The following is a 16,705-nucleotide window of genomic DNA, read 5'->3' as shown; positions in this document are numbered from 1 at the left end:
TCTTTAGAAATTAGTAAATTTAAAAATTAATATTTCAAATCATTATTCTGTTTACCTTCAGTAGGAAGTCCAGGTGTTTGGAAGTTTTCTCGGGGACTAAGAATCCTGGACTAAAGTTGGGTCTCTCAATTAACTGATTATATGACCTGTTAGGTCATACTCAGCATCCTTATTTATAAGGGAAGAATATAATTCCTGTCCTGCTTTCCTCCCAGGATTCTTTCAAAGATCAAAATGGGAGCATGGGGGCTGAGCACAGTGGTACATGCCTAGAATCCCAGCCACTACTCCTGAGGCTGAGGCAGGAAAATCCCAAGTTCAAGGCTAGTCTGGGCAATTTAGCAGGAGGTTGTCTTAATAAAAAATAAAAGGGATGGGGATATAACTCGGTACTAGAGTGCTTGCTTGGTATATGTGAGAACCTAGGTTAGATTCCCAGTACTGAAGAAAAAAAAAAAAAAGCAAGGAATTCTGTGTCTATACTGTGATGTGAAAATTCCTTGTGTTATCCACACAGTGTTTTTGCAAAGTAAGCATAGAGAGGTGCTGTTATCTTTATTTTGCCATACAGATTAAGACCCAAGAAATTATACTGAACTCTTAGAATTGTAGAGTGAGTGTGTTCATGGAAGGCTAGTGCTGTATTTATTCTCCCTTGCCTGAGTTTAATATTTGGAAAAGTATAAGTTAACTTCCTCAAGCTTTTTAGTCACCTGATAATTTAAGTTTGAATATACTGAAGCTGTACCTGCATAAAAAGAGAGGGCTGAAGGAATCGCAAGGTGCAGGGACATGTGGCAGGCCAGGGACAGGATTCTCTTTACTCTCTGGCTGCCACCTGACTTGTTGGAGGTTCAGAAGGGCCCTTTCCCTTCGGTGGAGAGGTCTTCAGACCCAGAGGCCTCAAATCACTAGACCTGGCATGTTTGGGTGGGAGGCTAGCAAAACAGCCCCAAAGTCAAATGAATGTAAAAGTATCATGTTGAAACTCCGAGAAGATGGATTATAAGAATATTCTAATCAGCATGGGTGGTGAATAGAAATTAACTATATTGATCCCATAACTATTCATTTGAAGAAGGTAGCAAAGTCTGTTTATTGTGTTGCCAGTGTTTTGATTTAGGAAATGTTAATACTTGTTAATACTCCTGGCTTTCACTGACTTACCCTCCTCTCGTTCTGTCCTCTAACCTGGTTTTTCCTGCAAGTCCCTACACATGGCGGTCCCCAGTGTGGGTCTCCCAGGGACTGCACCTGTTGCCTGGAGAGCAGGCAGTGGTGGAGGTTAGAGTGGCAGTTCTGGTGACTTACTGACCTGAGTTCTGAAGCACAAATCCAGAGCTGTTTTCCTTGTTTGCCAGCTTTTCTTAATGAGCTCCTTGAAGATATACAGTGCCCTTATCTGCCTTTATGAAAGGACAATTGTCCTTAGGTGAATGTTATCAATAAGACCTGGAGGAACAGGTGATTCATTGACAGACTTTAGCCATTGACTTCTTTCTTCCTTGCTCTCTTGGAGTTTTAAACATTCCCATAACTCTTCCACCTGTCCTTTTGTTAAATATTTTTCTTCCCCTTTGTAGCCATAGAACGTTTTACTTGGATATAGATTATCTTTCTAAAATAGTTCTGAGTTCAGTTCTGCTTTTAAATCATTACGAGCAAACATTTTCTTCTTGAAACTTGGTGGGAAAATCTTCACATCAGCTCCAGTGAAGCTCAGGGGGCAGGTTGGCTGGCAGAACAGGTTTCACTTAAAGCCAGCTTTGAGGAAGAGAGAAGATACTTTTTTTCCCCCGTCATATGTTCATCTTTAGGGACTAGAGTACGAAGAAAGCTCTTATAAGGAGGTGGGCACAGTGACACAGAAAAGCAGGAAATATGCATCGGTGGATGCAGCTTGGCTGTGTCAATCTGAAGCATGGCCCATTCTCAGTTTCCTGGAGCCCTTCAGGGTCAGAGGGCCCTCAGACTTCATTCTCAGTATGAAGAGGTTCAGAAGTTAAAGCAATTTGGAGCTTTAAATTTCAAAGGGGATCTGTTTCAAGCTCAATCTGGTTTGGTGCCATCTAACGTAATTCTGGGCCTTGACATCTCACCCTCCATCAGAACATTGCCTGGAAGTGCAAAAGGTTCTCATTACTGCACAAGGAAGAAGAGATTAGAAAAGTACATCAACTGCCAACAGTTATGCTGTAGATGAAAACGACATCAAATAATCCAAAATATTTTATGTTTTGAATTATTTCTCCTAAGGTTTTACATAATTTATATAGATTATAAAGAATTGATTGGATTTTTCAAAAGCAAATGGTTTTATTTAATAAATGATAGACTTAGGAAAATGGTAGACATTATTAACCAAAAATATTTTAAAACCTTTAATAATGGTATGGAAAAGTAGTACTTATGGAATCACATTATCTGTGATTCCAGTGCTATGAAATTTTTCAGGTTTTTAGGAAAAGAGAATTTATAGATAAGGATGCTCCTGAGGAAGGTTGATGGATGCTTATTTGTTTTCATATGTATTTATAATGAAATCTTCATTTAGCACTTTTAAGTAGAAAGCAGATTTCTGTTGCTTTAATGAGAGTAAATAACTCCAAGCACAACTGTTTTATAAATATAATGATTTCTTTTTGTATGTAAACCCAGTCTATAGATACTGATATCCTTTCTAGTCATGATTAAAAATATTATTTATGTCTCTAAATACTATTTGCCGCTGAAAGGAAACAGAGCCCTTGGACAAATGACTGGTTCAAACTGAGGCAGGAAAGATACAAGCTCATTCTGCAAAATCTTGTCATACCAGAAAGCAAGGAAGTTATCAAAGACTCTTAGGATCTTGTCAGTAGAACTTAAAAGCCAACCTGAATATGCTCTTGTAACCCTATATCCATAAAGATATAAATGGACTGAAACATATCAAATAATTTTCAATCATAAGTTCTTAATTATACTTCAAAACATTTAAAACCTCATTGGCCATGTTTGGAGAGTATTAGGGACTACCTCAGTGTTTTGAGAACTGGCAAATAAAGAGACAGATGTCTACTCTTCTTTCCTATATAATCTGAACCTCAGGGTACCTAAGAGGGAAATTTCTCTTTATAGAATTATTCCAGATAAATCAGGGAAGAATGATATATTATCACTTTGAAGTTTCTAATGAACCATTGGATTGAGACAAATGCTAATGGCTCACAGTATAACAGAAAGTCAGATGTTGTGTGCCTCCTCATGGAAGTTCAGACTCTGCATGAAGCACTAGAGCTTGAGAAAGATCAAGTCTCTAGATCATGTCAGCAGTTTATAGGATTGCAGAGGACAGAAGAACCTGTCAAGTAGCGTGTTAAAGCACACTAGTGGTATGCAGTGAGTGAAGTCCCTATTTGGAAACTACCAAACAACCCAGGTTCTTCAACATAAAAAGTGTTCCAAGGAAAGACTAGAAAGACTAAAGAAGAACCTATAGATAAAAGAAATTTTTAAAAAACGTATCACAGAATAACAGAGTTGAACTTTGTTTGAATCCACGTCCAAACAAACAGGTGTGATAATACTATAGTGGTGTGATAATACTATAGAGGTTTGGTATTTTTAATGTCCTTGTCTTTTAGATTCACACACTGAAATATTTACAAGTGAAGTGATATGCTTGGCATTCATTCCAGAATAATTTGGCTTGAGCAGTCAGGGGTGGGATTGTCAGAGGGGAGTTAATGGGATCATAAATGAAACAAGATTGGTCAAGTATTGATGATTGTTGAAGCCAAGAAATAGATACAACTAGTTTGGTTTTCTATTTTTTCTTTTGTGCATATTTGGAATTTCCAAAATAAAAGTTAATGTATATGTGTCATATATATGTATATTTTTGTGCACACACGTATAATATATATGCACACACATATATTTTACAAAATTAATGAAAACTGCAAAGTTGTATCTAGGTTTAAATATTAAAAATACTTTGCCCATTCTAACAAATGTATACTCTGGCAAACTCTGAGACACTTAACGTTTGCAAGTACTTGTAGTGAAAATACTATGAAATATATTCAACTAAAAAATTACTTTGCTATACACTGCTATAGACCTTATAACTTCTTAATGATTACACGTAGACTTAAGATCAAAAGTGAAACTTCAGATTGTGCTCTTAGTTAAGGATCTGAGATCCTGAAGACCTTTTATGTGTAGTTGGGGAAGATGTACAACATTGCATGAAAAAAATATGAACTGTAATCCTAATATGGCAAATATGTAAACTGGAGGGAGAGAAAGCAAAGCTAAAGGGCTTAACCAAAGCAGGACTTTTACATTCCCTAAAGCTCCACTAGGGATCCTCTTCCTGAATAGCTAAGTGTCTTTTATGTTTCTCATTTAACTTTTTCCTTCTAGGTAATAAACTTGTTTTTGTTTGTTTATTCCTAGTTGGGGAATGGCAGTCAATGTGTATTCTACCTCGATAACCCAAGAGACTATGAGCAGACATGACATCATTGCATGGGTTAATGACATAGTATCTTTAAACTACACAAAAGTGGAGCAGCTTTGTTCAGGTAAGAGAACATCTTTTAAGTATTTGCCTTAAATGTTTACTGTCTTGTGGAATGTGATTTTTATGAACCAAACATGATACATTTGGGGTAGAAGAAACATCTATATCTACTAAAGGGAGGAAACTCAGGTATAGCTAAAGAACATATGGGAGAAAAATATTTATCAGCATCTAAAAGCATAGAACTACCCTGCTGAGTATCATGAGTAGCTTGGTATCTCTAGCTTGGTCTCTATAACAGCTTGCATTTCTGTGACCTACATGCCTGACAAGAACAACTTAGAGCAAGGAACGTTCTTTGGAGATCACTATTTCAGAGGTTTCTGTGTATAGTCGGCCAAGTCTATTGCTCTGGGCCCAAGGGAAGTGGAAGGGCATGGGGGAGGAAGGCTGCTCACTGTTCATCAGCCTGGAAGCAGAGGGAGAGAAGGGGAAAGGGGCCGCAGGGAAGAACAAGCCTTCCAAGGGTGTCCCTTCGTGTACTTCCTTCAGCCGTGCCCTACCCGCCTGTAGTCCAGGATGGACTGATTAGGTTACAGCTTTCACAGTCCAGTCATTTTACCTCCTAGCATTCCTGCATTAATACAGAAGCTTTGGGGGGACACCTTGTATCCAAACCATAATAGTCTTCTAGCCTCTTCTTCATCTTCTGCCTGCTACCCACATTTACTGCTCCAAACAGAGTGAGTTTTTCGACAACCTTCCTTAAAAATCTTCAGGGCTCCACACTGCCCTTCCCACAGGGTAAAATTCAGACTTCACATCACTGATAAAATCCTTTCCCTTCTGGCTGTGACGTACCCATCTTCTTAATTTCATCCATTACATCTTCCCTGCAAAACACTGTTTCACAAAACACTGTTTCCTAAAGATTCCTTCCCTTTGCTATCCAGGACTTTTTTCCATACTCCCTTTGTTAAGAAGGTCTTTCCCCTCCTTTTTGTTTATGATAAAATCTTGTTCACACTTTAAAATCCAGCTCACCTGCCACCCACTCTGAGAAGCAATGCCAGGCTCCACTGTGTTCCTGAAGCATTGTGCCCACCCCTCCAGAATAACACTTGCTGTGTTATAACATCTAACTCCTGCTCAGTCAAGGGAGTTCTTGAGGACAGGCCTGTCTTTTTGTCCAATGCCTGTGACATCCCTTATGCTTGATACCAAGTCAGTCTACAAGGAATTAACTGAGTTAAACTTGTTTGAAAAAAAAATATTTTAAAGATATAGTTTCAATAAGTGGAATCCTGTTGTAAATTAAAGTGAAATGTGTGAAATTCCATGAGACAGATTAGATAACCAAGGAGTCATCAGTTTTAGCTGATGCACTGGTATTGGACATTCTCCTCTTTCCCAGTGGATCATGTGTTAAAAAAAGATTTCATGCAGTGTAATCAGAATTTGGAAAGCCCTCAGTAGTCACTTTCAGATGATATCTGAGTACACCCACCAGTTTTTGTACTCTCCCTTCTCCAAGTCTGTATTTGATCAGAATACACTAGAGGACTAACTTTCAGTACTCTTGACATCTCTTCCTCTTGATCATTATCCCAACCAGCAGGCAGTGAGCTTGGCTAGATCCTAGGGATTGCCTCACCCACCTATCTGCCTGCACGTCAAATATGAAGCCTTGTGACTTATGAGGTTAGGAGTAGGGACTAATTAACCAGTTCTTTGCCATTCAAAACAAGCTAGAGAAAAAGCAAATTTAGGATGATATACTAAGTAATTAGAGAAGAAGAGGGTAAAGAGGGAGTCCATGATGGCAGGGAGGGTTCCAGCCTCAGGTCCAGCTGCTGCAGTGGGTAATAGCCCATGCCACTTTTATATTGCAGTTGTTTGTGAAGGTGTTCATTTCTCTGCAGTGCCTGACATGTAGCATTCCCTCCGCAATGCTCAGTCTAGAGTGAATGAAAAGCAACTTGCAACACTGGGAAGCAAAGACAAAAATGTGTATCCTACCCACAAAGTGAATGTGTTTACCTGTGGATAAGGAGAATGGGTTTGGCTAAAGAGACATGAGAAGGAAGGGCCTTAAATGTTAAAGGAACCCATAAGGAGCTTCTGATAAAGAGTTCATTAGTAGCAAATGAAATGAGAGCATGTGAGCAATGTACATAATCTTTGTAGATCTTTAAAACTTCCCAGATGGCAAATTTAAAAGAATTTCAAAAAGCATGGGTGAAAGATTCTTACACAGTTATCTTAGAGCGTTGAGACGTTTGTCACCCATTTGCAGCTGCATTGCTGCTGTCCAGCGTGGCTTGATAAAAACCTGAGGGCGCCATTTTGATCACTGTTGAACAGTTCAAATTTCCTTTGAGATGACATGCCAGCTACCTAAAGTTACAAGGCTAATGGTTCAGAGAAACAGATTTAAAGCTTCTTTTCTACTCTGGAACATGTTTTTTACCATAAGAAATGTAAACAGATGAACAGGCATGTTGATCTCCAGAGCAGAGAGACAGGTCTTTTATTTCAGGCAGTGGTTTTCTCAGAATATAAACTGTGGACCCAACACACATGTGGTCTTCTGGGGAGCTGCTGAAAATGTGGATTTTGGGGACTCTTGACCTTCTAAGTCAGTACCTCTTTCTTAGGCATGAAGCCTAGAAACTTGCAACCAAAGAGCAACCCAAGGACTTTTGTCTGCAGCCAAGAGCTTGCAATACATTTTTGAGAAAGCCCAAACTAAAAGTGAAGTTAAATTATCTAAAAGTTACCTGGCACAGTTCCCTTATTTATTATTTAATCTATGACTTTTGTCTTCAGCAATGGCATTTAACAGGAGGAAGCTATTTTCTATTTATTTATTTATGAATTTACTATTTATATCCTTCGTTGTTCTGGAAGACATTCAAGGCAGTGCTCTAAGACTAAGAACAAATCCATATATTGTTGACCTAAGTGAAGTATCCTCATGAAGTATCCTATATGAATAGTCAATTTGGGGGGGGTAATATTTTTTTCTTCAGTTTATTTTAATTCCTTTTAACTTACTATATAGGATTTTATTTTAATAGTGTGCTCTGGAAACACATTCACTAAATTCCTTCACATATGTAAACTGATTTTTTTCCTTGTTCAACATCATTTCATACCCTTTCCTAAAGATTTATGCTCCAATGATAGCTGATCCCTTTCGGCTGCTGTTGCATTGTACTATTCCCATCCCCCCCCTTTTTTTTTTTTCATTTCCAGTAAGAGATTTTTTTCCTCCAGTTCAATATTAAATTATCATCAGCTTTTTTTCTATTCATAAAGAGCTGGAAAATACTGGCTTACATTGAGTTGTATTGTTTTCAGAATTTTCTACCTTTATATAATTATCATTTGTTTCCACATAAGCATTTTTTTAAAATTCTTTAAAGGAAAGATGGTGTAAAAAGATAGAACACTTAGAAACATATTATCATAAGTTACAAAACAAGGAAAATAACTCACTCTTCTGTTATTGATATAACCTTATGAACATTTTCTTTGAACGTTAAATCTTGGTTATATTACATGCATATTTGGTCTGCATTTATTTCCAACGAAAAGGATCCATTAAATTTTGAGTAAAAGCATGGACTGTATAAATAGAGTTTAGAATATCAGTGGATATGTACATATCAGTTATATACAAATCGTTGTGGATTCCCATCAAGGAATGGAGGATAGAACCACATTATTTGCATTCAGTTGCTTAATAAAATTTATAGGGCTTGAGGGGGATGAGGACACAGATTTTTTTTTTTAAGTCCCAGCTCAAACCAGTTTAAGAGATGTTTTAGGACATAGTAAAGAGGGTGAATGCACAGTATGGTGCTAAAAGTCCTAAAAACAGCTTTAGCTGATTGTAGATGATAGAAAAGATAGTGGGCAGTATGGAGCAGAAGATGCAAAAGAAATGGAGACAGGAGCCTGATGGGATGGAAGGAAGGACGTCTTTCCCTTTCCTTACCCCTGCCCTCAAATACGAAGCCACCTTTGAAACTTTTTACTGACACCCATTTTTCTGTGTCTGTATCCTCTCCCCTAGGCTGGCTTTAAATAGCAAAGCCAGCATCTCTAGTCTTGACACTCTGCCCTGACTAAGAGAGAGAGAGAGGGGATCAGGATTTGATTTGGTTTCAATTTGTGCTTCTCCAAATTGGTTCAAGCTTTGTCTTAGACCAAGTTTCTGGTATTTTCTTCTCCAGGAAAGCTTCTGAATCTAGCTGATGATAGAGTGACATTTATGGTTCTAGGTATGTGTGATGGCACTGTGTAAGCGGCTAGGAGGTTCGCACAGGTATGGCCATCAGGCATGCTGTGACCTTGGGAACATAGTCCTCTGGGTTTTGTCCTGTTAACAGTCATTGCTGAGCCCAGCAGAGTATTCTTTTGTGTCCATTTTTGGCTACAGATGTGTGCCTGTTAAATAGGTTGATCCCAGCCTAGCATGGTGTCCCCTGTGTCTCCTCTGTTATGTCCGCAGAGACCTCTGTCAGGAGAACAGGTTAGTGATGAAATCAGCTCAGAAGCTAAATTTAGTAGAGCTGCTCCTGCTGGGTCTCTCATATTGAAACCAACTAAGGAATTCAGTCCATGTCTGTAAGCCTAAGAGTTTACTCAGCTTTATAAAACCATAGATGGTGATTTTTCTATAAGAAAGTTAAGCCTTCTCAAATTGTGTTACTGTTGTTAGAGAGGTAATGGCACTAGGGAGTTATTCAGACTTAGAGATACTACGTAGAAGGGTTTTTTTGTTTTTGCTGACAACTTTTCTCCCTGATTTTATTTGAATTAAGCTAATTTTGAAATCAGTTTCCTTAGTCTCAGCAGACCAAGTAATTGGAAAAGAAGAGAGCCAAAAGTGAGTCTGGTAATGGCAGGAGGGTCCTGCCTCGGGTCCATGCACTGCAGTGGGCAGCATATTCGGGTGTCCACAGGTGCACTGGCTGAAGGCAGGTAATTTTTGAGCAGAATATAGGTGACTAAGGATAATTTTCCTTACGAATTTATATATTTACATATATATTGACACTTGGATACTGAAGATAAACATGAATTGGAGTTTTTACTGGGATTTTCTGTTTACTACCTTTTGTAATACTACACACCATACTAGGGGAAAGTGTGTATGCATTCACCTTCACTTACCAGACTGTCCCCACACATTGTGTCTTCCACACATGGATGATCCAACTTTGCAAACAGTCACACACGCCTTCACTCATTATTGTGTTCAGCTCTAATAACAAACATGTTTCAAGCCCTTCCTCTGGGGTAGGCCTTGGGGACCAGGTGATAAGATGTGGCCATTGTCCTGGAAGCCTTCACAGAACTCAAAGGAGGAAATAAGGGAAGTGGGGACAGGGGTCAGTGAAAAAAGGACTTTCATTCAGATTCTTGGGAGTGGCTAGGTGCTCCTGGATGACAGAGTGCCAGCATTCAGGAGCCATCTCAGAAATGCTCTTCTTCCGCTGGAGATAGTAAGTATGTAAAGAAAACGTGTTGGGTCTTGAGTTTCTTCTACTGATAGACACAAGTTAGGGTAGCCTTTGTCTTCAGACATGGGGACTCTAGTCGGTAACTAAGGCATTTGTTTTTGTAGATACAGCCCTTAGATAATACGCAGTTGTCTTTTCTAAGTGAAAGGGTTTTCCTGATGATCTCAGCAGAGTAGTATGTGAAAATTGATTTTATTCTACTTATTTGAAGCAACTATGCATACATGTGGGATATTCTCAGGAAACCATAGAACTGCTAACTTCTTTGAGAGGAATGCAACAGATATTTTAAATTCTCTTAACTGCTGGGGTCTCTTAACTGGGTAAGTGTCCTGTGACTGCATTAGCATTTAGGAACAGACTTACAGCTACAACCCAAATCCTGTTCTCCCAGTTTCTGCAGGGGTTCTCCAGTGGTGCAATAAATACCATAAATGAGGGGAAATTATTATTTTTTTTTTTAAAAAGCAGGCTAGGGAAGAAAAACAGGGTAGGGAAAATAGATCACCTGGATTGTAATTATTTTGTTAAAAGTTGACAGTATATATACTTTTTTGTTGTTGTTTTAAATAGTAACACATGACAGTACAAGGATCATGACATATCATACATATGAATCAAATGGGTTATAATTTCTCATTTTTCTGAGTGTACAGGTTGCAGAATCACATTGGTCATACAGTCATGTACATACATACAGCAATACTGGTGTCTATTTTATTCTGCTGTCCTTCCTATCCCCCCTTCCCCTCCCCTCCCAAAATCAAGAACTCATAATCATAATGGACTTAATATAGTTAACAAGAACAAAGCAAATGGATAACATTATGAGGCCATAAAATGTCGTTGCCTTTGTGTATTCTTAATAAGATTATAAAGATTAATAATTTTAGAAATGTATCCTGTATTTTCATCTCTTATTACTTTCCCTTATCTGGGAAAATCCCCAGAGGACATAGATAACCTGGGGGCTTTTGAAGGTATCATGTTGCTAATTCACAAACTCTATGCTCTACCTGCCACAGTAAGTCCCTTGTATTTCTCCTGCCCCTAAACAACGAATGGATGTAATTGTGAGTTTAGAGATGAGAACTGTCGAAGCTTGGGATGGATCATCAAAAGAATGGGGTGGGGGTGCAGTTCAGATGAGGAGGGTACAATGATTCGAGTATCCAAACCTCAGCAGCCCCAGAATGGACTCCTTAACTTCAGAACCTGCAGCTCTGACTCCAGGCTCCAGGGATCTTCCATGCTTCTAAGGTTTAAGACTCATCTGTAACTCAATTCTAATTACAGATACCGTTAGAGCCCCTTCTCTTCTGATTTCATCTCTGTTTTATAAGATGCTTACTTTTAAAGCACATGATGGCATGCTTATTTTGAAATCATTATCCGAGATCTATAAAAGCTAGTTTCTCAGCAAGAAAAAAAAAATGTATGTTCTAACATATTGAAAGTTATTTTAATTTTTCTCAAGATGTCAGTTACTTCACATGATGGATATGTTCGTTACAAAAGATTATTTTGAATTCATATTGCTAATTTTTCTTTCCCTTTCCTCCCTTTCAGTTCAAAACATCTAAAGTCTTTCACAGGAAGAGTGTAAATTTTGGGGAAAATAGTCACTTCCTTTTATAAATGAATTTATGATGACTTAAACACCTCATATGTTTGTCTGAGGAAAGACTTAAGAACTGGAAAAACCTTCAAATGTTTTCAACAGATAAACGAGGATCTTAGGAATGTGTTCCTACCCTTCCTTTGCTAGGGAAGCTAAGGACCTCATTTTTTTCTTTGGGTCTTTGTCCCTTGAATCTAAAACATACATTTTGGAGATTTCACATTTCATCTGAAACAGTCCAAAAACCCAAACCCAAACCCACTTGTTTTTATAGCTCTGATTGTTCTAACCAGGCACACAATACATTCCTTTACACTTTAGGGACATAATGATGTCATAAAACCTCAGTTTTTTATTTCTTTCTCTCCACCAACCACTTTCATTCTGCTCTTTATATGTGTTGTTTCTTTTAATTCTTAAAACAACCCTATAAGGAAGAAGAATAGGAATGATTTGTTCCTATTTTACGTATGAGGGCAAGAGCTCCCGGAGGCCAGGTGTTCCCAGCCTCTGGCCTTGGAGTTCAACCTGCGCTCTCAGTTCCGTGTATGGCAGCATGCTTGGGGTAGAGGGCTCACTGTGAGCCCACATGGATGCATTTCTTATTGTTCTAAATCCATTTATCAGGAGTCCATTGAATACAAGAAATAGAGAAGTCCTTGCCCCCATTCTTCACGTACTAATGGTAATTCTTCTAATGACAAGGTCTTGTCTTAATCCTGGTATTACCATACCAGGATTCTAGTTTGGATATGAAGTGTCCCCTAAAGACTCATGTCTCCAAGGCTTGGTCATCAGGACAGCAATGTACATAGAGCTTTTAGGAAATGGATGGATCATAAAAGCTTTAACCTCATCAGTGGATTAATCCATTTGATGGATTAATAATTTGAAGGACTCCTGGGAGGTGGTGCAAACCATAGGCAGATGGGATGTGGTTAGAGGAAGTGGGTTACAGGGGCCATGCCCCTGGGGGCTGTATCTGGTCCCTACCCTCACCCCACCGCTTTTTCCCTGCTGCCATGAGCTGGGCAGCTTTCCCTCTTGTACACCCTTCTGCCATGATGTTGCCTCACCTCGGGCCCAAAGCTATGGAGCCAGCACTGCATGGACTGAAATCTCTGAAACCGTGAGCCAAAGTAAACCTCTCCTCCTTTAAGTTATTTACGTCATGTATTTTGGTGACAGTGACGAAGATGACTAAGAACTCTCAAGATGAGCTTGTTGACCGAAGGAAGACACACACTAGTAGAAATACATAGGTGTTTGTTTCTAGTCTTACAAAAATCCTCCTTGTTCCACCCACCATGAGTACAGTGGGAAGGACCACCCTTTCTCTCTGCCTACTCTCCTGGCTCCTGCTTCTGCTCTAACTCTAAGCCCTTTTCCTCTAAACAAGATGAGGTGGCTCTGGGACTTCACCACTCACCTCAGAAGAACTTGTCATCTCTCAGAATTATTTCTTGCCACAAAGAATAACCAGGATAATGCACATTCTCCTGGCGATTCACACATGCACTTCAATAGATGATCTACCACTTGTACCCCAGGAGTAAGGTCCTTATGCTAAACCCAGGCTTGCTCTAACAAATTTAAGAGGACTTCACATTCATATTTCCTCCTTTCTGTGCTATTTGGGAAAATAGAACATGTTCTAGAATAATTGTGGTACAAGATTGATCCCCCAGAGGATTTATTCATCAATGTATCATTTGTTTTTCATGTATTTAATTCACTTCAGGAAACTTAAATTGTAGTAGGTATCTTAAAAGGCTCCACTAGCTTCTCCAGGCCCTTCTTTAATATGAAAAGTTGATGTTTTCTTAGTCTTATATATAAAAGGATGTGCTAATGCTGCTACATCTAAGAGAGTCACCCATTTTTCATCTATTTCTTTTTAAAAATATTTTTTTAGTTGTCAATGGACCTTTAATTTATTTATATGCAGTGCTGAGAATCAAACCCAGTGCTTCACACATGCTAGGCAAATGCTCTACCACTGAGCCACAACCCCAGCCTGCCATTTCTCATCCATTTCTATCCTGTCATTTCCATAGCTTCAGGGTACCATGTTTAAACCTTTTTCACATAGGAATTCTAGAAATGCCAGTGGTTATAGTAGCAGACACTGGTAGCACAGTGGAAAGATGAGTTGGGCACCATCTCTAGTTGTGTTAGTTAGTGTTCTGTCGCTATAACAAAATACCTGAGATAATATATAAAGAGGAAAGGTTTATTTTGGCTTACAGTGTTAGAGGTTCCCTGTCCATGATCAGTTGGCTCTATTTCTTTTGGCCTGTGGCAAGGCAGCACATCCTAATAGGGGCATGTGGTAGAACAAACTGTTCAATTCATGGCCAAGAAGCCAAAGAAAAGAGGACAAGGAATGGGCCAGGGTTCTGCCCTCAGAGGTATGCCCCAAGCACCTAAGGACATCCCATGAGGACCCAACCCAGAGGTTCTACTATTTCCCAATAGCACCACATTGGGGGCTAAAGCTTTAACATCTGGGTCTGTGGGGGACATTCAAGACCCAAACCATAGTACCAGTCATCAAAACCTATTCACCAACAACCACAAGAACTAATTAGAATGCAAGTCAATCTGCTATTGAGCTCCCAGAGTTGGTATAGTGATTCAGTTCTGTACTGGGAATAAGAAAAGCATCAGAAAGAAGGTGATGATTGGACTAAGCTTTAAAGAACAAGAAGTTTCTATTCAAATGTAAAAGGCAACAAAAAGGACATTTTAGGTAGAAAAGTTTGATTAGGGCAGAGAGAAGGTGCAGTGTTTTATGCATGTTAAATGCATGTGTAAGGTGTCTATAATTTATATATGAGGATTCAAGGCAGCCAAAGAAAAATACTGGTGCTTCAAATTCTAAGTATTCCTAGTATTCAATGAAATGAAAGATTATTTCAGTCTAGAAAAAGCTCTTTGTCTTAGCCTTGTTTGGGCCTTTGGCCAAATAGCCATGCAGATTTAGTGAATGGTTAATAAATATTATGAAGTTGAACCCAAGATGTTATTCAAACTAGATTTTTAATGCAGAATAGGATTCAGGCTGAGAAGAGGAAGATAGTGATTTTAAATAAAGGCACCATTTAGACCATTTTTATGTTGTACACATTGCTTTACTTATCCCTGCAATATTTACTGGGTACTTGGAATGTGTCAGAGGACCAGGAACTAAGGATTAGCAGTATGCATAAAGCAGCACAGATCATACCCAGCTGGGACCTGTTCCTTCACTCCCAACGTTCTCATTGAGATGTCTCTATCCAGAACATTCAAATTCCCTTTTTTTCAACTTATGCAAGTACAAAGCAAAGGTAGAATAAGATCCCCAGACAAAAGTAGGCATTTAGCGTGTCTCATGGTTGGACTGTTTGGAACACTAATGAGCATGTGTGCTCAGGATTGTCTGAAATATTAGTAGACCTTTTCACTTCTATACAATAAAGATCATCAAGCTAGCAACCCAAAATTCTGTTGATCTTCAAAAGAAAACATTTACTCTGACCTACTTTTTTTTCTGGACTGTTTTTAAATTCATAGTTTTTCAGACAAGTAGACGCGATGTGGGGAAAAAGAAAGGAAGTGTCAGAAATCTCTGGCAAATGTTTGGGCATGTTGGAATCGCATACCTTAGAGTCACCATCACTCTGCAGATTGGGTTTTTCCCATCCTGAAACCATGACGTAATTCTGACAGATAGCAAGTTACCTCTCTTTATTTGTCCCCTCCCTTCCAAGGGTGTGTTCTTCCTCAAGTATTCACACTTAAGCTTTTATTACCAAATTATTTGACAATAAGAAGCATGTAAATACGCCACTAAAGCCAGCTCGATTTCCCAAAGTTTCTTTTCACATTCTCCAGGAGGATGATCATCCTCCACTTTAAATTTTTTCTAGATTACATTTCATGACAATTCATGGAAGAACTTTACAGAACTATAGAAGGAACCAAATTTTAATGAAAACGTGTATCAACTTTAAAATTACACATAATTGTGTTAGAATCCACTGGTTTTTTTTTTTTTTTTGAAAAACCAAAAGACCTTTCCCACCTCTTTCTTTTTCCTAAATTATTCCATTCTTCTTTCATTTCTACAGTGTCCTATGATTAAATCCCTGAAGCAAATACTGTGTGGTCCTTATACTAATTTGAATTCCTTCTCATACTAGAATTGTGCTTAGAAATCAAAGAGTTCTGGGATTCGCCTGGGAAATATAGAGAAAGCAACTCATTACAGAACAGTATTCTGTGGCGTATCACAGTCTGTGTGAATGTTTTGGGGTAGCTGTTCCCGAGTTCTCTTCTAATTGTTGGGGGCTTCCTTTTGTTTGTGCCCTGTCTGCTAGACTTGCTTTGGTCCTAGACCCACTCTCAGGGAGCAGTAGGGAAGAAATACCCTCCTTGGGAAGGAGGCATTTGGGGACATCGTTGACATGGATAACAGCTTGTAGACTGGATTGGGAGCAGTGGCAAAAGTAAGATTTCTTCACCTGCAAGCCTGAGGGTGGAGGGCAGTGAATCAATCGGCTTAGATCTGGAGAGGAACCCTGAAGCTCCCGGTCCCAGGGACAGTGACCTCTTCCACAAAAAAGAAGAGACCTGAAAAAGAGGCTCCTTGTATAGAAGTGGACTGCAGGTTTGCGCTGACCCGTTCCTAACCTCTGTACCAAAAGCCTGTCCAGGACCTACCATACCTCAGTCCGTACAGCAGCCCTGTGTGTAGAAGTGTTGATAGAATGATGTCAGGAGACATTCCCTAAGAACACAGGAGGAGTGTCTCTCTGCTTTAGGTTTCTTACCCTTAATTAAATTTGCCCTTAAAATAATTATGTCCTGAAAATTGCAGCTTAAAAATGGCATTGTGTGGAAACTCTTCTCTAAAGACACTGGTGCTCAGAAGTCAGCATGGGTTCCAAATTAAGCCAAGCTGCTTTTGCATTTGAGCAGTGAGCATGGCTGCAGCCACCTTCCCAGTGTCAACTCCCACAGCTCCCCCTGCTTCCAGCCTCCACTTGCACAGAT

The 16,705-nt window shown here is 39.1% G+C and overlaps 1 protein-coding gene across 4 annotated transcripts in view; it reads left to right on the top strand.

Moving 5' to 3' along the window:
* The window catches only part of Mapre2 (microtubule associated protein RP/EB family member 2), a 153,711-nt gene that overhangs the window by 79,305 nt on the left and 57,701 nt on the right, over positions 1 to 16,705 (top strand). For 3 of the 4 annotated variants that reach the window (XM_005325577.3, XM_021726542.3, XM_005325575.3), the window contains one exon: positions 4,444 to 4,571. The exons of the other annotated variant lie outside the window; for it this stretch is intronic. In XM_005325577.3, the coding sequence (XP_005325634.1) occupies positions 4,451 to 4,571 (121 nt within the window). In that variant the 5' untranslated portion in view covers positions 4,444 to 4,450. The remainder of the gene's footprint in view (positions 1 to 4,443; positions 4,572 to 16,705) is intronic. 4 annotated transcript variants of the gene reach the window in all.

The sequence above is a fragment of the Ictidomys tridecemlineatus genome, chromosome 13 (assembly GCF_052094955.1).
Source record: "Ictidomys tridecemlineatus isolate mIctTri1 chromosome 13, mIctTri1.hap1, whole genome shotgun sequence".
NCBI classification, from domain to species: domain Eukaryota; kingdom Metazoa; phylum Chordata; class Mammalia; order Rodentia; family Sciuridae; genus Ictidomys; species Ictidomys tridecemlineatus.
The sequence above is the reverse complement of the archived record's forward strand: the minus strand, read 5'-3'. Positions and strand labels throughout refer to the sequence as shown.